The sequence below is a fragment of the Leptodactylus fuscus genome, chromosome 5, assembly GCF_031893055.1.
Source record: "Leptodactylus fuscus isolate aLepFus1 chromosome 5, aLepFus1.hap2, whole genome shotgun sequence".
In the NCBI taxonomy this organism is placed as follows: Eukaryota; Metazoa; Chordata; class Amphibia; order Anura; family Leptodactylidae; genus Leptodactylus; species Leptodactylus fuscus.
In genome coordinates this window covers 71,396,354-71,422,476 of record NC_134269.1, presented here as the reverse complement: position 1 = coordinate 71,422,476, position 26,123 = coordinate 71,396,354, and the positions used below count along the sequence as shown (strand labels likewise).

Below are 26,123 nucleotides of genomic sequence, written 5' to 3'. Positions count from 1 at the left end.
TTAACGCTTAGAGATTTTTATTTTATTTATTTACTTGTTACCTTTAGATTTCTGCTCTGACAATTCAGTCAATTGTCATGACATACAGAATTGTCTCATAGGTTTTTCTTATGACTGCTGTAGCTATGGCCACTGGAATTCCCAGCAATTATTATATTTATCACAAATCCTGTGGAGTTTTGTGGGCAAACTCCATTAAAGGGGTTATGCTATGAAAAATATAGGTTTTCTTTCCATTAGATAGAGGATAAATGGTTGATTAGTGGTGGACCCTCACCAATCCTGAAAGCGAGGGGTGTTTTATGTCTGTTGTGAATGCAGCTGAACCCCTGGGAATTTCAATGGGAGTAACGGAGGAGGGAGTGTCTTCAAGCCGAATTGCGGAACGACTTGGCCTGAAGAATGAGCACCTCGAATGAGACCTGAGCGGCTTCCATTGATTTCAGTGGGAGCCATCTTTTTGGTCAGGGTTTTGAGGCAATTACAGCCTCAAAACCCTGACCAAAAAAATGTGTGAACTTACCCTAAAAGTAAATAAAGGTGTTAACATTAATCTAAAAAAAACTAAAGTCATGAATGGGACCTTATTATTTGCACACCCACTAAACAGGTCTATGATCATTTCCTCAGAAAACTGTACACAACACCAAAAAAACAAATTGCTATGAGCAAACTGAGCCCACTGTGTTATATACAAATAAGTAGAACTATTCAGTGTAATGTGAGCAAGATTTATTAATACAAAAAAATGTACATGGGGTATACAAATGTAGCTATTGGGAAACACTTTTGATTTTAAATAATTAGCAAAATACAATATAATTTGAAAGAACTTAGAAATTGCCTTTGTAGAACCATGAAGAAAACTGGACCACTTAGGTTTATGTAACCATTAAATACAGAATACTATTCATTACAAGGCCATCCCCTGTCAACATTACAAACAAAAATATTCAGAAACCAAGCCAATAGCGAGACATTATTCATCGGAGATCTCAGTCACAGGACTGAAGGCCGACACTGGCTAAAGTCACATGTTCCAGATGACCCACTCCTGGTAATACAAAGGAAATCTTTGTAATTGTAGCTGTAGACACCGACATACCACCATGCCAGTGACCTGGGATCAAAACTGTACACTGTACCTTCTAGATGGCACCATATTAATCCCTAGAAGCAATGCTATGGGGAAGAGCACCTGCTAATATACATCTGTCCAACTAGACAATCTTGTAGTTTCTTTTGTACATGGCATATAAAGATACACTTAACAAATTGCCAATTTTTCCAGAAAAGGATACTTAAAAGGCATAGTCCAGTCAGTTTTAATTTTTTTTGTATTGAAAATTCCCATAAGATCAAAAAAAAACAAAAAAAAAAAACCCCTGCTTGTTTCTGAAATGGCATCTTCTCCCAGGTATGGGAGTGGGTTTATCTGGAACATGCCCCAGCCACATACAGCACAGCGCCTCTGTGAATGAGAAACGATGAGAAGATTTGGCAATCTTAAGTAACATGCATCCACAGGTCTCAGAACTGCAAACATGTTGGGGCTCATCTTCGAAAAACTGGAAAGCAGAGGGGTTTCCCACAATAAAACAGGCTTTCCGTTTATAACCATTGCTAGGTAAAATAGAACAGCCATAATCTGCTTTTTGCATAGATTTTCAAAAATAAGCCCCATTGTCCATCGCGCATGCCACTCGGGTCAGTCCAACATTTTATTGCTTCTTGGAAAGACCTCTTAGCTAAATTTATTTTTAACAATCTTATAATCCTAAATGGATTAAAAGGGATCACTGCATGACATATATAAAAAGGCAGTGTATCTATAGCACCTATTGTGTCTCAATATCTTAGCCTGCGGTATAGAAGAGGTTGTCCAGGAACAGCCACGCAGTCTGCACACTACACTCACTTGTCTATGGACAAGGTTTGGTATTGCAGCTCAGTTGCATTCTAGAAAATGAGCTGAACACCAGATACCACCCATATAGTCAAGTGGGTTACTCTTAAAATATGTTCCTTTGCATGCACCAAGTAAACCCATGTTTGCAAAACATTATTTGCAAGGACCTCCCAAATGTGTAAGGCCTTATTCACATGACAATTCTGTGTAGGATGAAAATAGAAAAAAAAAAAAAAAGGGAAAGGTACATTTCACAGGTCTCTTTTTATCCAACTCACTGTTCAGTTTTTAAGCAGACGTACCTTGGGCATCAATCCATTTTATATGGGTTAAAACGGATCCATTGATCCAAGTGTCTGTAAAAACAGACAAAGATAGGCCCAGTACACATCTGTGTTCGGGTCATTCCATATGAAATATGCAAAGAGAAAAGTCTATAGGGTCCGCCGGTTTCCTAAGGTAACCGTTTTTCCGTTCAGGGGGGGGTGCCCATGCGGACTGCTCGAACGCAAATGTGTACTTAGCCATAGACCATGTCTATTTTTCTTTCAACTAAATGGTCAACAGAAACCAGACCTGTGAACAATCTCTCTCATTCGCTCCTTGTTTTTCACGGTCATGTGAATTAGGTCTAAACGAATGTATAATGGCATCTAATAATTTTGGAAGTATCTATTGTCTGGGCAGGCTACACTGCTCTTATTCCAGTTCAGATACATTTTACAAGGATTTCCACTGCAATTACATAGCAAGAACTTCCATACCAACTGGACTCAAACCCAATAAGTTAAATATCAACAAAACGGAAATACTGCTACAGACAGTGACAAATGAAATCTAGTAGGTTTTCTGTTCTCTTACATATATTTACAGTACATAACATTTTCACAACTCCAGTCCTACTGGAATATGTAGAATGAAGGAAAGAAAAATCTTTTGACTATTTACAATCTGTCATCCATATCATGCTTCTGGAAAACATCTGTCTTTTCCAATTTAAACAGAAAGAAAAAACAAGAACATTTATATAATAATAATAACAATAAGACATAATATCATTTATAACAAAAGTGAACAGACAGCATTTTAATACAAAATGCCAGGAACAAGTGCATTGCATACAGAATAACAAAAACATGATACAGTGACACGGTATCAAAACTATACAAATCGGAGAATGACGGAACTACTTACACAGATCATTACTGTCTACAAAAAACGTGAACGCTTTTATTTTGTTCAGCTGGCATCATAACAGTAGTGGTTTGACCAGTTTGTGAGTTTGTGTGCTCAGTAAAGGGAGTTGTTTGCACATCCTCTACTTTGAAATGCATCATTGTTTCGTTCTTTCAAGATCATGCTTTTTCCTACAATGAAAAAGATGCATTAAAAAGAGAGCAGCGAGTGACATGTTTCTTACTGCTTTATAAGTAGGAAACCATCTATACCGTATCTATACCATATGACAGCTCTCTAGCATCCGATAATGCATTTTCTAACAGGTTACAAACTTTAGTCAATCCCTTAGATTTACCGCCTTCTAAAATTCTGTGCTATATAAAGTGGCTGGATGTGGGGGGGTTTTTCTTCTTCTCATACAAATCTCTAAGTTCTCTGCATAGACAAAGCTTCAGAACTTGCAGCATACTGTGTAAATTCACACCTCAGTTCAGATCAGTCCCAGTATCCCCATAGCAGTGAATGGAGTGCCGAGCATGTGAGTGCACAAGCGCGCCATTCCTAAGTAGGCTTTATGGGGACGTTTGGTGATTGGATTCGCAGTGATCAGACACTTATCCTTTATCCACAGGACATGGGAAAAGTGTCCATGACACAGCCCCTTTAATAGAACTACAGAAAGAACTACAAATCCAAAATAACAGAACCCTTACATACCCACATGCAAAACAAAACACAATGTTAACAGAATGGATATAAACTGAAGGCAACAAAAGTTGAAAAACACCTACTGAAATCAAAAAGGCATTTCCCCCATCCCCCATTTTTCTGTCCCTCTAATGAAACAGAAAATACAACACATATGTGAACATCGCCTTATTATGGTGTTCATTGTGTAAACAGTATGCAGGAAGTTCCAAAGCTCCCTCTAGTGACAGTTGAAAGCATTTTTTAAGTCTAAGTTTATGCATGTAATGTCTAGGCCTCTTTTAGAAAAACAAGAGCTAAAGATTTTATTAAGACATCAACTGGGTCAAAATATTGAACCAATTTTGTCAACACATATACAAACGAAAAGTAATGCTGAACGGTGAACAAACACATAAAGGCTAAAGCCCAATATTGCAGAAATGCAGCTTTTTTGGTGCAGATTTTGTTGCGCTTTTTTTGAGACAGGTCAGGAGTGTATTTAACAAAAGGGAAACATCTAAGAGCTTCCTTTTTATTTTCCATTCCTTTTCAAGCTACTCCTGACTTTGGCTCAAAAAAAAAAAAAAAAAAAAAAGAAAACACAGAAAAATCTACAAAAGAGGTTGCGTTTCCACAACGTGGGGCCTTAGACTAAGGGGGGTTTTCTGGGCTTTAACAATTGACCAGCTATCCTCAGGATAGATCATTAATTAAAGATCAGCAGAGATCCAAGACCTTGTTACCCACAGATCAGTTATTTGAAGAGGTAGCAGCGCTCCCCAAATATCGCTTCTCAGGCTATGTGACATCATGTTCTGCTTGCAGCTCAGTCTCATTTAGGTGAGTGGGTCTGATCTGCAATACAACATGCATGCAGTATAAAATGTATACTGCTGTGCTTGGTTCACTTAAAGAGGCTGCAGTCTCTTCCAACAGTGGACCAGCGATGGGCCTGGGTGTCTGACCACTGAAAGTCTTCAATTGATGACCTCTCGTAGGTTATCAATGACTTGGCTTTGAAATCCCCTTTAAGAGCTACTGTATGTAAATGTCAAGTGGTTTCAAAAGTCTTTCCAAATTAATGGACCCACATTCATGAACATAAATATGTCTATTATATATTTTTTTTCCTTTTATTAAAACACTGTGCATCATTCATACTAAACAGTACTTGGTGACTCCGATAAGCTTCTGTGCAAGTTAGGATTTTGGCTATGTCTATTTCGACTACGCACAGAAGAGAACATTATGTTGCAACCAGTCACCTTACATTTATGAAGCTGCCGCAGATGTACAGTTTTGTAATGGGCTCTGAATGTCCCCTTGTTACTGTATGTTTTTTGGCAGATTTGGCAGGTTATAGGAATACCAGATGGTATATGTGAGAAACTTTGGTCAACTCTACTGACCAAATTGTAATTGTGGTAAAGTTCTTCCTGTGGCATGAAGCTCAAGCCTTCAAAGTTTTCATCACTATCTTCCACTGGTAGGTTACCTTCTTCACTACCGCCATCCGAGTCCCAGGAGGAATGTGAACTGCTTGCTGACTTGACGCTTGAGGTTGTACTTAAATCCAGCACAACACTGTCATTCACAGGATCTGTACCAAAGCTGTCCAAACAAGGCTCTCTGATCTTACTCATGGGATAAACCAGACTCCCTGTCCGGTTCATTCCTTTGAAGATCACAGATGTCTGTCCTGGGTTTTTAAGTGGGGATGATTCCTGGTAGTGATCCTTGGCCATGTCTTTCAAAAGATAAGGGATATTGTAAGGGTTGTTTTGTAGCTCCAAAGCATCTCTGGTTAGAAGCTTATGATGCAGGTTCAGATTAGAACTGTGCCTGAAAAACAGAAGGAGAAGTGAGGGGAATACACGGACTAGAAGCAACTACCTGCGGCTATGTTTAATGGGATGCTATCTGATAAACAAGTTACATACAGTAGTCTTCCATTCCTAGCTGAAAAACAAAAATTATATGACAACATCAGCATACACGGTTTGGTTATAAAATTACTTGAAATACAGTACTCCGCTATTCATGATGCTTATTTTTTTTCGATTTGGCCAAAAAGGCCAATTATGTGTTATACTATACTGCTATCAGGCAATGTGGACTTGTCAAGTGCACTTCAATAATGTTTTTCCAGCATCATTTATAACCTAGCCAGAGGATTAGCAATAAGGTGTGTGATTGCTGGACCCTGCACCTCTGGGACCCAAACTGATCATGACAACAGGGGTCCCAAATCACCCTTTGCTCCTCAGTGCACATCCACGAAGAGAAGGAAATTAATGGAGTAGATGTTAAAGGGGATTTTCTGGGTCTATAACACTAACAGACAGTCTTTAGGTAACTACTATTGTGCAGTTCCTGAGGATACAAAATAAGTGGGCTACAAAGGTGCAGTTGACCTTGGAATCGGAGGGGGGCCCTTGTATAAATAGAAAGATTCCAGTACTACTTACAGCCAGAGGTATAGCTATAGGGGGTACAGAGGCAATCGTTACCAGGCCCTGGACCCTGAAGGTGCCCCAAAGGTCCTTCTGCCATATATAATATGCAACTATTCTAAATACCAAAGCTCTGAAGCTATGTGCCTGCTTATAGCATGTTATAATGTTGCAGGACGGTGTCTTGTTGAATATTTTGCATCAAACTGAAGGAATTTGTAGATGACCACAACTTTTTGCAAGGAGAATAGTGCAATCCCTCAAAGAAGAAAAGTGAGAGATTTTCTTAATAGATCTGGAGTATGGAATGCTTTCTTCTTCACCCCTTAGGTCAGAGTAGAGGGTAAGATTTTGCCATCTATAGTGTGAAAACACAATTTACAATGTATAACAGGTGGAATATTTTAGATTTTTCACTTGGTCTAAGTCATTACACAAGTACTGTATGCCTCGAACCATAAAGCATATTTGTTTTCCAGGAAATTCATCTGTTTTATGCCCACGCTTGTACTTTATTTACAGAGACATTGTGAAACATGTATATATATGAGGTATGGCACCAAGAACTCTGTAGTGATATACTGCATGGAAAGTACCACATGTATGGGATTTATTTTATCCTAATGGCAAAAATACACGACTAACATTGGCTGAATACACTGGCAGAAACTGGTCAACCATCTAATGTGCATTTATTGTTCAGCCAATGTTTGCTCAACCTATGTCAGGGAAAAGAAAAAAAAAGTATTGGGCATACTGAATTTCAATATGCTTGTATTTTTTCCCCAGGAAAAGAGCCACCACCAGAGGTGAATGGATGTATATGACTTGTCTTCCCCTATTCAGATAACATGCAAACTCTACAAAATGTACATGTATATGGAAAGGTTATGAGGAATATCTGTTGAATGTGTACAGCTACACTAGGACTTCTGCATGACCACATACCGTACTTACATTGATGCAAGGAGAGGCAAGTGGCTACCAGACACCTATGTTGCTACTTATAAAACTATCCAATCTGACTAATCTATGTTTCTTCCCACCACCTAATATCTATCTAAGAAGCCTGACCAACCCTTACCTGCATTTGGTGTTTGTGAACAGCTACTGGAAGGGAGCATTTTCAATCATCACTCAATGAAGAGGTTCCATGTATGGTCAGAAAATTTTGTAATATATACTGTCTTACAAAATTATATGGATGCAAAGTTGCATTTTATGAACATTAAAATCGTGTGCTATTACTGTATGGCAACAGAAACCCTGTAGAATATACTCTAAAGGTTACTGTCCAGTCGCCTAACTACTCGCACATTATCAGATCTCGTAGCATATGTTATATGCCCACTGCTACAGAAGTAGGTGGGCAGGTAGATTCTGTGAATCAGCTGTGGCCCCCTACTCCATTCACTTATCTGATGCTTGGAATAGATGTCAGCACAGTCTAAGGTCTAAGACTTCTGTTTCCCTTCTATAGATCTACTGTAGGAAAGCAATAGTCTAAATGTTAAAGTGACACCCATCACCATGAACGCTGCCAAAAACTGTGTACAATGAACAGAATTGTAAAACACACCAGAAATAAAAGTGTTGATATTTAATGTATAAATCTGTACCTGTCTCTGCTCCTCCGAGAAGGGAATGCAGCGTTGCAGCCTTCAATCGTACACAAATGCATTTCTTTTGGGTGCACATTTTTATAGTGCATTTTAACACTGTATGGGTTTTTGAACGCCTTCTTACAAATCTCACAATGGAAACGATTTTCATCTTTGGGGACATCCAAGTGCTGATCTCCATGTTCTATGTCTGCAGAGTTACTCAAGGCAGAAGCCTTGTTAGATATCGTACCAAATATGCCCCCATTAAAAGAGTAATGTCGAAATCCAATACTGTCCTCTGAATCTGCGTGTTTTGGCTGCTCGTTACTATACATGGCGGGGTCACCCAGCTGCCTCACAACATTAAAGTGGTTTAAGCAGTCATATTTATTTTCATTGGAATCCACTTTCAACGCCGGTTCTTGAGTGAAGGGATGAAATTCAGTCTCAGAGTCAGAAGATGAATTGTCATAAGTTCTGTCCATACCAGAGTGAGAATTTAATTCTTCTCCATTTTGGGACTGGAAAGAGACTGAAGAGCGCAGGTTATCACTCTCAAGTCCACCTGGACTTTCAACAGAGATTTCTAGATTTCTATCCGTGTTATCAAATACAGAGGAATCATCTTTACTTGGCGAGAGGTCCTCTTCAGAACTCATGTTTTCTGTGCTTTCTGTTGGGACATCAACAGAGTCTTTCTGGATCTTGATGGGCATGCTAGATTTTCGAGATTTCTTTTTTGGCAGGGTATCCAAAAGGAGATCTGCAGAAGTCATCTTATCACTGATAGATGAAGAAATGGCTGGTAGAGAAGGAAGTATGCCAGGAGTATTGGCAATTTCAGCTGGAGTAACAGGACTTCGGTAGAAAGGTAAAACTGGCTGAACAGTTTTCAAGTTAGGAATGAGAACACAAGACTGTCCAACATTGGGCAGAGCAGGTGGCATCTTTGAGTCAGTGCTGTGAGATCCATAGTTATTAGGTGATCTGCTATCTAAGCATGGGCTCTTGAGTCCAAGCCGTTTGTGATCCTCAGTTACAGAGATAATGAGTCCGTTCCGGAGATCTTTATCTCGATTATTCCTGTTCATTGGCATATGAAGCCGTGGATTGGGATTAGAACTGTGCCGATTTCGGCTACGTAGTGAACTGAAAACCATATTGCAGCCTTCTATGGTACATCTGTGCTTGATCTTCAGGTGCACTGCATTGTAATGTATCTTTAATGTCCCTTTGTCATAAAAGGTTTTTTCACAAGCCGTGCAGAAGACGCGACCCTTTCTGGGTCCAGTGCCATTCCGTTCAGCTGACTTCAGTTTATTTTCAGGAGAGACTGAACTCATATCATAGTTTGTCAAGGTGTTGTGTGAACTGGAATCGCTTAATGGGCTATCATCTTCTGCTTTGGTGACGACATCCTGAGCACTTATGCTGGACTCATTTTCTAAATTAAATGATGCAGAACTAGAAGTCAAGAAGCTGCTTTCAGAGAATGATATATGGGCATCTTGTTTGCTTTCATTCCCCCTATCCTGGCTTCTTTCAGTAAGTGGCCTTTCAGATGGTGAGCCTATGAGAGGGGGAGGCACAGGGCTGAAAAATTGAAATGGTAATGTGAAGGCCATATTGTTGATCATGTTTTCAAAAGGATGTATGGAAGATGGAGACAGTTTCTCTAGTGGGTTAGGTACAATAATAGGACTGCTCTTGGGGTTGCTGCTCTCAATAAATGTTCTGATGTCAGAATTTGCTCGAGTGCTCGGAACAAGTACAGAGTACCCCTCTTTCTCATGGATTGCCATAAGCTCTACAATAGATTTTGTTTCCCCAAATCGCAGAAACTGCTGCAATGTGGCCAATTCTTCTTCAACAGTCATTATCGACCAGTGATCCAAGACTTTTCCAGATGCATCCTGAAGTCAGAATTGTTTGGGGAAAATAAAAAAAAAAAAAAAGAAAAGAAAAATAAAAGAAAGACAACTTTGTTAACATGCACATGAATACTGCTTGATGACACAAAAAATATAATATTGTAACAGACTGATTCTATTTAATTATAAAATCCAAGATAAGACTGTATACAATATAGACAACCAAGGGTGACTTCACACATACTGTTTTTTTGAAAAAAAGGTTACTGCAGTTTTTTAGTCAGGAAAGGATTCACCAAAAAGAATTACTCCTTCCTTTTGGATCCACTTCTGGATTTGGATCAAAAAAGGGCACCCAAAACTGCAGAATTTTTGTGAAAAATATGGAGAGTGAAACCACCCTAGTAGTAGGGTACTTCCAATGCATGCAACTTGGAAGCGATAGAACTAAATATTGTTTTTGTCAGGAAAATAAAATTATGTAGTGGAATAAGTCAAGATGTAGTACTCTTTAATTTATAGTGTTAATATCTTTTCTGAATTTTTAGTTCTAGATTGATTATCCATTTTTCTAATCTTATTAATTTTGGCTTTATTGGAGGGTTTTGTACACTAACACCACATATTTATTGACATCTATGAGAATACAGTTGTTATATGGCATTCCTTGGAAAACCATAATGCCATTGCCTGAACCACTAAACACACCACTCACAAAACACTGCACTATCTGAACCACTCATACCACAGTGATGCGAATTGGAATCCATGTTACTATTTGTTTACGGTGTTATAAAATTTGTGGTATGAAATATGGCTGTTGAAATGACTAACTAATATGCTAAATATATGCAACTCTGTTTTCCTCTAGGGGTAGCCCTCTTAAACATCATGCATGACTTTTCTAATATGCTAGTGATAATCTACACTAATTTTATTGCAGGAAATCTGCCTCAAAACAGTTGTGCTCTTTATAGGCAAGCACATGACTGGAGGGGTCTCTAACCTGTTGTAGAAGCCATGGAGTGGCACCATACATTCTATAAAGGAGTCATACGGTATATAAGGGGGCATAGTGAGAAATGGAAGAGACTGAACCTGTCATAAGCGACAGACTGTACATGAAAGAGACTGCTGCAGTGGAGAACTGGAGGAGGTCTGGAGAGAAGTTGGGCTCTACCAGTATTAAAGGGGCTCTATCAGCAAAATCATGCTGCTATAGCCTTTAAAAAGGCTATTCAGGCACCGCTAAAGTTATATTACACTACCCCCCCAGTTTTAAAATAATACCCTAAAAAAGAATGTGATCTACTTACACATCGTGCACGATGGGCGGGCATTCAGGGTGTGTCTTCTTCTTCATCCACGCCTCCTCTTCCTCTGATGTCCTCGGGTCCCGCCCTCCTCCAGCGCTCGTGAACTGACATTGATATAAAAAAAACGGCCTGGGCGCATGCGCAGTAGCCGTAGTAGAAGTCGCATGCTACTGCGCATGCGTCCAGGCCATTTTTTTATATCAGTGTCAGTTCGCGAGCGTCGGAGGAGGACGGGACCCGAGGACATCGGCGGAAGAAGAGGTGTGGATGAAGAAGAGGTGTGGATGAAGAAGACGGTGCACCCTGAATGCCCGCCCAGCTTGCACGATGCATAAGTAGATCACATTCTTTTTTAGGGTTTTATTTTAAAACGGTGTGGGGGGGGAATAGTTTAATATAACATTTACGGTGCCTGAATAGCCTTTTTAAAGGCTATTCACGCATATGTGGGGCTCTATCAGCATGATTTTGTTGATAGAGCCCCTTTAATCTTTATAAAGGCAAAGACTAGAATCCTGCCGAACGGTGGTGTGTAGCTTTCAGTACCATAACCATGAAGCGGACTGCTACCTAGTTTGGGTCTGCCAGGAAAACAATTCTCTATGACCAGACAAGGCCCTGATTATCCTGAAAGTGGTTTCAGCCCACTTCTACTGTGATCCTGTACTGGAGGTCGTGACCAGTCTGACTAGTCTGAGACAAGTGCCAAATTCCAATGGCCTTGTGTGCACCATTTACTGTGAATTACTCTATAATATAAAGGACAGGTTATCAAGCCATTGTTGTAACTGCTCAAGCTCTGTGTCCATCAGAGACTGTGCACTATCCAAAGAGCTGGAATTGCCAAGTGGGGTTCTCAGAACAGACTGCAAATACCAAACTACAGCTCATTATTAGCAACCAGCATGTTGTGTACCCTACCCTAAGATTGTAACCAAGCTAAGTGTCACTGTTGTAACCAATATGTTTTGAGCATAACATTCTGTTACTTTACACTGTGTTGTTCCCCCCTCCATTAGTGCACCATGGATGCTTGGCAATCTTGTTCCACAGTACTTAACAATAATGACTCTACTAAGGATACATTACACTCCCAAACTATAAGTGTGAATGAGATGTAAAGTTTTGCTTTTACTTTAACCAAATAAATCAGTTCACTAGTGTGCTCCTATGGAAAGTCTATTAATCCTTGAAACGGGTCGGGCTCTTGGATATCAGAAGAAACACATACAAGCGTCTTATAATGATTTAGAATGCAAACTGTACAGACTGCTTTTTAGACCTGGAGAGTAAATAAGGAGAATTTCTCATCTAAATTTAAATGGATCAATTAATACAAGGATAAAAGGCCATGCAATTTAAGTTTCAAATTAGCGGCTCATTTTAGTCAAGTCCCATTCTCCCCCCACTGTAAGTTTAATAATCTTCCAGGCAACTAACAATGGTGGAATAAATGAAGGCGTATTGATCTATAGCCAGCGTCCACAAAGCACAGCTGTAATTACACTTGAGTGTTGGAGTTATATCAAACTCTGGCCTTGTCTAACTTTTCCCAATAACTACAATAAATATTTTATCACAGGACATGTATTTGATAGCCTACTGAGATTTTTCACAGTCCATGAAAGACTTTCCAGGTTGATGAAGAATGTATCATCATATTTTTTTCATGCTGTGGAGGCTTTGAGATAATTGATTCCATATTTTTAATCCCAACACTAAAACGCAAGATTATCCAGATCATTAAATATTGATATGTGTCATGATATAAGACCATAATGGAGCCTTGCATAAAAACCAGAATTGTAGCAAGTAGTCGGAGAGCCGGGATTGGAAGCTGTTTAATTAGCAGAACTTAACGGAGGTCCATTGTCATCTTAGCAGGTACAATGAGGAGTTAAAAAAGGATCAGAATGGACTGAAAACTAAAACATATCAAGTGATTTACAGTTATTACTCCAGGTTGCAAAGACAAGCACATAGCAACTAAACAAAAACCATTTTAGAGTGTATGTCATGCATGTAGTTCTTTGTCTGCTGGCCACAAAACATTGCTACCGCAATGCTGGCTGTGAAAAGTACTGCAGTCTGAAGTATTTTATAGAGATTATCTGGTCCAGCGCTTTTAATCACACACTAAGGAGACACGCACCAATTTTGAGGCAGATTCCACCTCAAAAATCAGCACCAAGTTCCTCCCTGAATCTGCCTTCGATTGTATTCAATGGCTGACAAAGATAGAAGAAGGGTGCTGAAGAAAGAAGTGTCCTGCTTGAATTTGCCGTGGATTACTCTGCAGATTTGAGCACTTGTATGTGCAAGTGCACGTACAGCTGAAAGCTGTCAGTGTAGGCTGCAGGTCCGTGGCTTACACTGACTGGAGAGTCTGCCCTCTGCCCCGATGCAGGCGTGATGACTTAAGTCATCAGCGCCTGCCATCAGAAGGCGGGCACCCGGCAGCTCTTCATGGGACTTCAGGCAAGTAGAATATTCTGTGTATGTGTGTTTGTTTTTGTGTGGAGGGGAGGTGGGTACTGTGGAGCATTTAATACTGTATGAGGGGCTACTGTGGAGCGTATAATACTGTGGGGCCTACCGTGGAGCAGATAATACTGTGGGGGGTCTACTATGGAACATATAATACTGTGTGTGAGGGGGCCTGCTTTGGGAAATATAATACTGTGTGAGGGCCTGCTGTGGACCATATAATACTGTGCGGGGGGCTACTATGGAGCATATAATACGGTGTGCGGGGCCTACTGTGGACCATATAATACTGTCTGGGAACCCAAAGTGGAGCATATAATACTGTGTGGGGTCCCTGCACTATTTATATCACACAGTATTGGTTTTATAGCAGACATGAAATTAGTACAAGCTATAACAACATTACATGGTCACTATAAGACAAATCCTATGTGATGTAAATAGTGAAAATTAATTGTTCAAAAGTACCAAATGCAGAGACCTTTACCTTTCAGTACAAAGTTATTTGTATTATTGAAAAATCTGTAAAGCCCCATTCACACAACTGTAATTTGTCCATAATCGTCCGCAATTGTGGATCTGCAGAGTATTAAAGTTAAATTGATGTGTTGGCACTTTGCGATAATTTAGTGGGCTTTGGATTGCAGCTTGGGCACTTGGTCTCTAAGGATATATTCCAGTGATGGCGAATCTTTTAAAGTGTCCAAGCAGTGTGATGCCTTTGGGTGATTTGGGGGGGGGGGGTCCCTGACTGACAGATTCTGCACCGATCACTTATATCAACCAGCTTCTGGCACAACATGATCTACAGCTAAGCAGAAGACAGCATTCATTCTATAGCAGCGGCGCCAGAGTACTGCAGTTCTACTGTACTATCAATATCATAAATATCACAGAGTCTTGATAACCACTTTAAATGTCACAAAGAGGTTATGTATTAAGGATTTCCTTATGATGTTGAAGGTTCTCAGGGATTTACTAAATAAATTAATCAAAGAACAAGGAAAGAAATATGCTGTATGACATGACATGCTGCATATACACGAGACCTTAGCTGCCAATTACTGACCAAAGCAACCTCACTACTAGCGGTCACATAAATGATGAAAGTGATGTCATTACTGCAGGAAGTAAGCTACAAGCAGCGGGGACTAAAAGGGAACACCCCCAGTTATTGTAAATCTCACACAACATATTGTATGTCTAAAGTACCAACATACTAGAAACACCAAAACTGGTATCACCAGCACACCCAGGACTCTACAAGATATACAAGTTGCATTGTACTGAAGATGAGGTGAAGGTTTCCGTCTTATAATATGGTTTAAAGGTATTGTCTGGAACTATGATCTTCAGGCTGTGCTTGGCAATTACTGAGGAGGTTACAGCAATCTGCACTGTATAGTGGTTATGCTTGGTACTGCAGCTCAGCCCTATTTACTTGAATGGGAATGAGCTGCAGCAAGGTCATGTGACCAATGGATGTGATGTCACTAGTCTAAGGAGGTGGAACTCCATATCACAGTCCTGGACAACAACTTAAAATGACAGGTGAACCTACAGATTTTGTCAGGACCAGCCACTCTCCTAATGTGAATGACCCAACACAGTAATGGCTTAATCCCCTCTCCTGAATAAGAGCTCAAGTACATTCAGTTGAGCATGCACATGTATCAGGGGATTAAGAGGAATAGCAGTAAATCAAACAAAAGTTTGGCCATATACTGTAGGTAACTTTAATACCAATCTTAGAGAGAGAAAAAAGTTGCAAAAATGATACATAAATACTTAGAATAAAACTTTGTTCATAACTACTGCAGACATACCTGAAGCACGTAGCCCCGGATATAGTCCTGGAGCGTCCAGTCAAGTGAATGAAGGATCTGAATGACCTCTTCTTGCTTTAAGACACTGAAAAGTCGATCAAGCAGAATTTTCAGTCGAATAGGAATGGCTTGAGTTCCATAAAGCATAAGGCTGCTAATATCAAAGACTACGCTGGACTGAACAATTTCAACTTGACTGGTGGGGTAAAAGTGTGGGATCCTTAGCTTGCTCAGTGCTATATAAAGAAAAGAAAAAAAAATGTGTATTAGAACTACAGTAATTCAATACACCTATATAAAATTGGGATAATGATCAGAGCGTAGCCATAACATTTACCATGTGCCACCCATCCATGTCTGCACTGGTCACAGTGACGGGGATTTATTTTCCCAGGCTTGAATCCCATACAGATGCAGTTTACTAACGTACATCTTATTGCCTACAAAATAAAGACACTGTATATTAGCGATTTTTAAACAGAACAGTAGCTTGGAGAATTGATGCAAATGACAATTCATTTTTTTATTCATCATGTAGCTTCTACAGTCACCTCCTTGTTTCCTGTACGTACACAATGGTGATATAAATGGTTGGTATCACTATCAAACACAAAATGTACACAGGCAGATACACAATGCACTGCAGAGATCAGATATCACGGACATCAGTGACAGATTATAGTACATGTTCATACTTTTATAGCTTCCAAGTGCAATGTAATGATCGCTTTTCATTGTCGTAGTATAGCTCATCCATCTGGACACCTTATGCAGGTCATATATAATCTCCAGGATAGTGGGTTTCTAAGTCACACACACAAACTTGCATAAGATATAAATTTAAGACTTCTATAAGTTTTAGGGGGCAAAGACCATGTGTTCTCAGGGATGAATCTTTACAATAGAAGATGAAAAAGGCGATTGACTTCTTTCCTAAACAAGAAATTCTTCATACCCATTCCTAGATAGCTAGATTTACGGCCCATGCAGACTCGGCGAGGGCAGCTGCAGTCACATAACTTTGTTTAAAGTTGGATGAATGAATTTGGAATACACGTATCTAAAAAGCGGTGACAGATTGACTTTTCTCACTGGTTTCATCAATGGCTGTGTCTAGAAACGCAACATTCCTACATGTCCTGTATTAGAGGGCACTACACCCAGCTGTATTGTAACAATGAGTCAAGGCTGGGGATGTATATTAATCCTCTGGGGAAGCCATTCCTGTACTGAGTGGAAAACAGATCATGGCAGTCTACGAAAACCAGTCTCAAGTTACCCCTATTAGCATTTCATCAGCAGCACTTCCTACAGGGGTTTAGGACATCTGCCGAAACTCTGTGTATGTGCAACTGATTTATAGATTTACATGATCAATAAATGAAATGCTATAAAGAAGGCTATGGCCGCAACAAGAATTTCACTCAACAACTTTAAGGGAATCTGATATGTTGAACATAGTGTCTGATCTATAACATACAGGAGAAGCTGAGCAGATTGATGGATTGTTTTGTGGGAAAAGATTTAGTATAACTAGTCATGTATTTGTGAAAATTCTTACTTATTGTGGATCTTGGAGTTCAGTGGGTGGTCGTACTCTATGTAGACATAAGGGAAATGCTTTCAGTCATTGAGATGGCCATCAATTATTCTGTAGGACTGCCCAATGGACTCCAAAGTGCAGAATGAGCAGGAATTTCTATAAAGTTCTGTGCAACTCCTCCTGTATAACACGCCGCTGGTAGATCAGATGGTATGTTCAACATAAGGTCAATTTAAAATCTCTCATGATTTGCGTGACCCGGCGCAGTAGATTTCTATTATTTCCAATGGAATGAAAACTGAAGGCAAATTCTAAATAAGATTTTCTTCCAAAGGCACTTCAGAGCTAGAAGGTAGTTTGAGTCCCACATCTATTATGGCATAGGAGAAACAGAAAAACCCAACCTATCCAATATATTATATGGATTACCACTGATTATTTTATTTCCCATATGGTAGCACTGCAGGGAAATGAAATACTTGCTACCAGGTTTGCTGGTGGTCGTAGCAGCGAGATCGGCTCATCTCTGCTCAGCCCATACAAGTCATAATCTAGTCCTAGCCTAAAGCGATAGTGGAAACGTCAGAATTTCTACAGACTTCAAATGGATCATTTTCATCTGGCAGGCGTTCTCTCGTATTTTTACTTATTCCAGCTAGGTTGAGCTAATGAAGTTGGTTTCAGCCAAGTCTATTAACAGAGACCAGCTTAATGTGAAGTTTGGAAGCAGACAAGAGATGGCAGATTGGCATCCATTGGCATTGCACAAGTTGCCTGTATACAGATAAGTTTGTGATCTCTTGTGGACATTCCAGTAACATCATTTGCCATTAAAAAAAAAGTAGTAATAGTATAAAACTACTAGAGGATACAACTCACAAGTCCTTGATATAATTGGAACTTTGATATTGTCAAATAATTTCTGGAAAGCAGAATGACAGAATGTGCAGAAGAAATATTTGAACTCATCAGTATGGAGCTATTGAAGGTAAAGTGTTAAAAAGGATAAAAACAGTAAAAAAAAAAAAATACATAAAATAAAATCTTACCTCATTCATTTTGCACTTTGGTTCAGTCCCCACAAACAGCTGAATCTCATTCCCTGGAATGCACTCACTAACACACAAAACAGAAGGTCAAGTTACTTTCTGAAAACACTTCTTGGCATTGGTTCCCAAACCAGCTACCACCCTCATTACAGATATCCACGGCTACAACTAATGACTTCTGTTCAGTATCAATAAGCCTTAACCCATTCACACAGTGCAGAACTAAGGACACATTTATGAAGCCTTCTTATATTTATAGCCAATGAAAGAGCAAGGCATCTTCATCTAGCATAGTGTAATAGGTTCTTACTTGTCTCCACCTTAAAGGTGGCCACACACAGCCAACAGCTTTCTCTTCTGACTCCCCCATAAACATCCATGCCGCATCAGCCAAGTCTGCATATTTATTTTGATAAGGAGAAGGGTAGATGCCACTGCCAGACACCTCAGACATATCGCCCAGGGGTACAAAGGATCAGACACATCGTAATTCATCATGCCCCATCTTTCTTGGCTTTCATAATAGACATCACAGTAGAGCAGGGCTCCCCCTTTATACAGTAAGATCTGCTGACCCAGATGTGGAACGTACATGTATCATTGACAATACAACCGTATGTCATATGGATGCATACAGATAAAATATTCTGTATGGACTGGTATCCTATTGCTTTTTGCACAATTCCATGCGTTTAGAAAAAAAAAGGATACTTAATGCTTTTCAATACAAAGGTTTTAAAGAAAGAAATGATGATGAATACAGACTGAACTTATGCCAAAAAGGACATACTTTTGCATACTTCAGGCCCATTATTGTCTGTGGGCATATGAGTTGTATACATTGAGAGCATTCAGGAACATGGATTGAGACAGAGTCCATTAAGAATCTGTCATTTATCTGTGTCTGACCAGCTGTAGCCTATACATACACGTCTATAGTTCATCAGCTTTGGACACAACAGACTTGATCTATACATCAGATTGATAAAAGAGTGCATGAAGTTACATGGGGGTGATATGTACTGGTGAGTTTTATGTGACTCTTTACAGCAAAACATCAAGGCAAATATTAAAGGGAAAAGTGGCACACTATTGGCATGACTACAATAGTGTTGCATTTCAAACTATAGAATGACAAGTGGAGTTTGCCTTTCCTTTGCTCCAGCTTTAGGATGTATTATATCCTAACAGTTACTAGAGTCTCAGCTGGTTCATCCTTATCTATGCACTTTGCAAGTAACCATATGCAGAGAGACAGCAGAAATGTAAAATGTTTACCTTCACTGTAGCCATTACAGAATAAAGACCAGCGCCACCTACATATGATACAGTGATATCCAATAACACTGCCATTAGTTCTCTGAAGTCTGTGGTTAGAAAGTCTGACATACAGGTTGCTAAAGTTTTGTGGCAGGTCCAACTTGTCCTTTATATACTCCAACAAAGAGTAAAGTTTGAGTATCTAAAGTGTGTGTTCACAAGTCTCATTTTTGTCAGTGTAACTTGCTACACTGTTACTGTCTTTGTTGAACACAGCATAACACCATGTCCAGCATTAACACGTATCGTACAGTGCACATCATTGCTATACAGTATGAGAACGTCTTCTAAACTTTTATGCAGTTTTAATGCTGAAGTTCATTAATGTACAGAAGTATAAATCTTCTCATAAGTATCTCAAGTATCATACAGTACCATGGTCTGTGTTCAGATACGTAGCAATGTACACTAACTGCATACAAGACCAAAAGGATCTGCTGTCATCGATGACTAATGAGCAGACAATTGAGCTGATCTGAGAACACAGAAAACATGTCCCGCTTATAAATCTCAAGTAACAACATTTGGCTGTAGTCAGGTAACCCAAAAACACTGATGCAGACGAAATAATGACACAATAGACGTTATATGGCCGACTATAAGACAACTCATACAGGAAAGGATGAGCTCATCATTAGGGCTTGAATCATTTCCACTACAACTCTTGCAGGGTCATGTAGCAATCTTAAGTACGCAGACTGTCATACCACACACCTCTGCACAATTCACTTTCTTATACATTTGGGTGAAGATGAAAACCATTTCCTTCAATATACCCCATAGTAAATGGTCATTTAGCTTAAGGTACAATAAATTGTATATTCACAAAAAATGGGGTTAGTACATATATGTGCTATATTTCATTGCATACTACATGATAAACCTAACCAGTAAAAAGAGGAAGATTCCACCAGTGTGCTCACTTTTCATACTATAAAGGTCTGTTCACTCAGGTAAGGTTTCCGTGAACGACTATCCATCTCATGGAGGTGAATGGGATTCTTTCTACAGTATATGCATGGAATTTTACAGACCTCTTTTAGATGTATAGTACAGTTACTGACTATAAGAAGTCTGACAGATGTAAACTTGCCTTTAAAGGAGTTCTCAGTAACAACACTTATTCTTGGACCACAGAATGGTGGATTACCAGGGATTGACAAGAATGGGAGTCCCTGAGCTCCCCATGTATGTGTAGAGATGAATGAAGTGCACATGCGTGACCACCACTTTGTTCACTTCTACACTAATGAAGATAGCCAAGTATAACCCACTTCACATATGGGGACATCCATCCAACTTGGCCATTCTGCAGTGCAAATACATATAAGATGGCCAGTCATTTGTAAAACGTAACTTCAGTTAGAGATGCAGTAAGGGTGGGCTTACTTAACTGGATAAGTTTTATACAGGCTTCACCTGTCTTTTACCAAACAAAAATATTCCATGTCACATACTATGTGCAGGTTACTGGGAGCTGAACTATAAAGGCAGAAACGGGCATGTAACTCTACAGTCAGTGATTTTTTTTCTAGTTTACATAAGTAATATTGTATTCTACAGAATATCATCTTATAGGAATTAAACATCTTAATCCGTATTTGTTCACATTTAATTGAGCATGGTTTTTATTATCCTTGTCAGAAGTTACATACAGGAGAGAGAACAACGTATTGTGTAATAGATAGTTCAATCACAAGGATAGACATTTCTGTAGTAGTGAAGAGTCTTAGGTGTGAACTGTACTATGGCACCGGTACATGACCCATTTCCATTCAACAAACTTTTAATAGTTATACTTCTGTGTTGTCCCAGCAATGCCACAATTAAAACAGAATCCTTAAGAAACAAACATGACCCGGGGTTGTCGCACAATGAAGAAAACACTATAGACAAAAGTGGCAGGTTACTAGGTAACCCAGGTTTCGTTATGTTGGAAACTCGAAAACCAAAATTCCCCCCATTGTACCACCGAGTCATTTACTGCATTCAGAAGTCACCACAAATGGGGTCACAATGACAAAGTCCACTGGGTTGCATCTGTATGGATCATCTTTACTATTATCTAAAAAAAGTGGCCAAAAAGAATGAAAGACCTTTTCTGGAATATAAAAATAGCTCTGAATCTATCACACGAGATAAAAAGCCAATAAAGTATTAAAACCTCTAAAATAGTATAAACCAGGATGTCAGATTTTACAAAAAAATACCTGAAAAAAAAAAATTACATGAAGTAAAAAAAGACAAAAAAAAAAAAAAAAAAAAAAAAAAAAAAAAAAGCAAGCTTCACGTTAACCCTTCACATATGTGATCCAGAGTTTGCCAGCTGGCCAGAGGCTGAAAATGATGGCAGACTGTAAAAAGTTCCAAAGATCTGAACAGTCCCCTTGTGGTATGACAGCGATGCTTGGTCACAGATTTAGGCCACATAGAGAACAATTGGCAGAATCTGTCAATTAGCAATGCTATAGTCTCTTACTGATGCCTGTACAGTTATCTGCTCGTCCATCACATGACCACTGCTCGCTGGCCATTGTTACCTTGTGTCTGTACACTAGACAATTAGGTCCATGCATCATTAAATCCTGCAAGGAGAGGTCGAGATCTAATGCTCTGATTTACAAGGTGCATAGAAGTAGAGTAAAGATCCAGGAGTCACGCCTGAGGTGTCAAACTTTATCTACATGATGATTTGATAATCTGAAAATCGCAAATGCACAAAGTGGAATCTGCTGGTAACTGGTTACGCAATGTATGCTTTAGTCTGTAAGGAGCCATAAAACATTACCTGTTGAAGCTCTTCTATATAACTTAGCACTTGTCCAGACAGTCTCAGCTGTCAAGTTTCCCGTAAGGAAGAAAATCAAGTCTCTCTTCCAAGACACCCCCCCTTTCCAAATACAGAGTAATTGTCACTTGAGTGCAACAGCTACAGAACTATTAAATCCATGATGATATAAAAAAAAAAAAAATGAAGATCGGGAAACCACGTATATTTTCAGGATCAATGATTAGGAGTGCAAAATAGAATAAACTGGCTCTTACAACTAGGTCACAGATCAGATATAGATAGGCATTGCTCAGAGATTCCATACATGCTATGGCCTCCTGTAAAATGCATGTTAACTCTGACATCAGGAAAGAGACTTAAAAGCAGGTATAAATTATGCATGTTTAGGACCTGAGAAAATTATGGCATTCTATGGAAACAAAACAGGCGGATTTTTTTAGACAATAGTTGTCAGACATACATGCAAAGAAAGAAAAAAAAAATCCATACTATTATCCAGTCTACCCTGTAATAAACGTAGAAGTTGAGACAGTGGCAGCTCAATGGTAAGAAAAGAGGAGCAGTAGAGAAGAACATGTTTCTACACTGCCTTTGAGAAAGTTTGGCTTCCAGCTATGCACTGATTAATATCAGATCTCCTCCTTTACTTGCCTCTTGACAATCGTGTCACATCTGGCTGACAAATCCTTACAAGCTTATCCAAACCTAGGCAGCCCAGATCATGCTCCAGGACTTGCTAGAAGGAAGCGGTAACACCAGCCCTGTACTGATGTGCCATCATGAAACTAATGAAGCTGACTTCACTTGTAGACTGCAGAAACACGAAGCAGCACAACATGCCTGGAGGTCCTTGCAACATAGATGTTAGCTCACCCAAAAGATACAAAACAACAATAAGCTTTCCAGTTCAAGAAGCCAAAACAGCTACAAGATTCCAGGCTGCGCAGGAGAGCATTGTAAAAGGAGATAATCACAGATTAACATAAGAGCAGAAAGACACCTCTGTGCAGGCGAAACAGGACAGTTTGTCTCGAGATTGCACTTTCCATCTCCAGCATTACGTCAAACTAAGAAAATGGGCTGGGCACACCTATCTTAATGGATACTGCATAGTTAAAGCCATCTATCAGGGTATTGATTGTTCTGTACCAAGTTCAGTGGAAAGATTGGTTTCCTATCCACAACTACAGGAAAAGCCTAACATGAAAAAAAAAGAGGGAAAGAAAAAGAATCTCTGCAAGCTTTCCCATAAAATAGCTGCTTTTTAAAAATTTATAAAGTGCACTTGTGAGGAACGTAGATTTAGACTATTATGTGTTGCGACAATGGAGAGCATTTTGAATATTCTGCGGAATTAGGGCTGAATAGAACAGAGAGCCCCCACTTTTATCATCCTCATCATCTTCATCATCACCGTCACAGTGCTTTCAATGCGAAGGGACTACAGGACTAAGTGTGCTCTGAGGGAGGACAATAGCACTCTTCAATAAGAGGATAAGATTGTATGCATAATTTACAGACACTGATCACCAGCCACTAATAACACTAAGAACGACTATAGGAAAATTGTTTTTACTGCCTGCTCTGAAGAGCATTTCTGCATCATAATAAGAACATTAATGCACTTGCTTAAAGCACTTTATACAGGACTCCTTTAAAGTTACAATGTCGCTTATCAGCATTAGCCAATGCAGGGCGAAAAGAATTCTGAGACAATTACAATAAGGAAAAAAAAACATCACCACCTAGTAGAATAAATGAAAATACTATATATTAGTTTCTATTGAAAAATTGCAACAATGTTATTTAAGAATAAAAAAAAAAATGAATAGGTTAAAAGTTTTTCTTACTTTGTTCATTGTTAGAGAGATATCATGTCCCAGGCAGTTCCTCATTCCCTCAATGAGTACTCCAGCTATGTACTTTAAGCGCACTCCTGTCTGTACAAGTACTAAAACCGAACATCACACGCCTTCTTAGCCTTGTCTGAATATGAGCACCTCAAGGTCTGATGAATACTAAGACTGTGCACAGGGGAGTGGAATGAGATCCTCCCACTTGGTGATCTGTGGGCCCTCCAAGTTTGTGTCTGCCTCGCTCACCTCTGCAGCATGCTCTCACCTCAGTGCCCTGGTGTGCTCTGTTCCAGCATGCTCTCAGAGTCACAGGGCAGTCCCCTCACAGCTGGCTTGAAGAGGGCATGACACTCATCTTTCACAGAGATTTGATCAAAAGGAATCACAGAGGCTTGAGGCACTCCTGATGCAGTCTAAGGAGATTCTACCTCAGTTCTGGCAGCCTAAGTAATGCATTAAATCAATGCAGCTGACCTAAGGCCACTTACCAGTTTTTTTTTTCTGAAAACAGAACTATCTATGTATAAACCACCAGGCTTATTTCAGATTGGAATTACTTGTTCATACCATTGACCTAACCTGCCTAAACTAAGTTCCCCAAATTGAAATTTGTTCACCAGTTTCCTGAAATCTTACAATAAGATGTGGAAGAGAAGCGGACTTTCAGGAATGCTAAGCATGTAACACACAGATCTGTAAATACGGCAAAGAACTTGAATCCAAGTTTTACAGAATGCTATAATGTTCCTACGACGTATCAGTAAAACAACAGGCTAGCAAACATACATGTTAGTCTAATATTCCTGCACCTGCTATTTCCCATTGAATTAGCAGAATTCTTGTACTGTATATTATAGATGCTTATTGCTAGATTTTGTAATAATTCTAACATTATACAGTTTGTCAGGAGGAAACTTTCATATTCCTTTCTCTCTGAATTTTGCAGTTTGACCCATATGACATTTTAATAGACCATTAACTTACCTGTCACCAGGGCACCCATGAAATGTGAAGTATGAACAGATGGAAAAATTATACGGAAAAAAAAAAAACACGGAAAACATTTAAAGAGAAGACGTTAAAGACACAATAAAATTATATATATATATATATATATATATATATATATGTATATATATATATATTGTAAGCCGATGGTAATGGAGGGGGTGTACATCTCACCCACACTACTGAGATGAGATGAGAAGACTCCAGAAAGACTGGTTCTCAGCAGATAAGTCTGTCTGCTGAGTGTTATTTCAGAGTTCTGGTTACTGGGCTGGATTTTTAGGAATGACAGGTAGGATTGGTAGTGGGACCTGTCATTCCACCCCCCTCCAATCCACACTTTGAGGATGTTCCGGCAGCGACTCAGTGGTTGAGAGTCTCCTCGTCAAGGGGGGCTTAAGAAGACAGCTCCAGCAGCAGACTTGGGCAGAGCTTGGCTGGAGAGCCAAAGAAAGAGGTCAAATTTTTGGAGCTGTGTCCTGAGTGATTCAATTGAATTCTGGATTTCTGTTATTCTAGGTGAGGTAACCTATTCTATGTTGAGTTAGAGCCTAGCCGGGCAGGTATTTATTTTTGTATTGTTTTCCTTTTGTTGCTGCACTACCTTTTTGAGTGAAAATAAACTCTACCTTTGTTTTGGACTAAAAGAAACTGGACTTATGTGTCTATGCCACCCCACCTAGCAACCCCAGACCCTGTCAAAATATATATATATATATATATATATATATATATATATATTTATTATATTTATTTAAAAATGACAAATTGATAGATATAGATATATTACAGTTTGTACATACTGCAATGTGAATCTTTATTTCAGCCTAAATACAGTACTAAACCTTTGTCCTATTGAAGCTGCTGCTTAGGTTCAGGTTCTTTCACATGGGCTGAGGAATGGGAAAAGGATAGGTTCACTGCCACATGTAAACATGCCCCCGATCACTTGACAAACTCTTGTTTATTGGGTGATCACATAGTTAATATGGGTGTATAAAAGTTTGTTGTTCAGGAACACACCTCTCTATGTACACCAAGGATGTGCTGCCAATTGTTTGGGGGTAAGCAGTACCCCCACACACAACCCAAGAATCCTCTGTACCAGCAGAAGTTGGAATAAGCTCAGTGCTATAGGAAGTCAATTTCTCTTTCCAGAGTGGTCACTTTTATTCTGCAGGATTTATGAAGTACTGTACATGCACTTAAGCCTCATCACAT

At 39.3% G+C, this 26,123-nt stretch overlaps 1 protein-coding gene across 1 annotated transcript; it reads right to left on the bottom strand.

Moving 5' to 3' along the window:
* Positions 1 to 3,024: 3,024 nt before the first annotated feature.
* BNC1 (basonuclin zinc finger protein 1) lies at positions 3,025 to 24,021 on the bottom strand. Its single transcript, XM_075273378.1, has 7 exons — positions 23,889 to 24,021; positions 17,928 to 17,994; positions 15,673 to 15,775; positions 15,336 to 15,571; positions 7,851 to 9,748; positions 5,274 to 5,620; positions 3,025 to 3,276 (listed from the first exon to the last, which is right to left on the bottom strand). The coding sequence occupies exons 2-7, from the start codon at positions 17,934 to 17,936 to the stop codon at positions 3,200 to 3,202; spliced, it is 2,670 nt and encodes an 889-aa protein (XP_075129479.1). The 5' UTR covers positions 17,937 to 17,994; positions 23,889 to 24,021; the 3' UTR covers positions 3,025 to 3,199.
* Positions 24,022 to 26,123: the final 2,102 nt, after the last annotated feature.

Coding starts and splice junctions, on each gene's coding strand:
- BNC1 (XM_075273378.1), bottom strand. Junction 9,749..15,335: donor TCCGGGGCTACGTGCTTCAG/GTATGTCTGCAG, acceptor TTCTGACTTCAG/GATGCATCTGGAAAAGTCTT. Junction 5,621..7,850: donor TCTCGGAGGAGCAGAGACAG/GTACAGATTTAT, acceptor TCTGTTTTTCAG/GCACAGTTCTAATCTGAACC.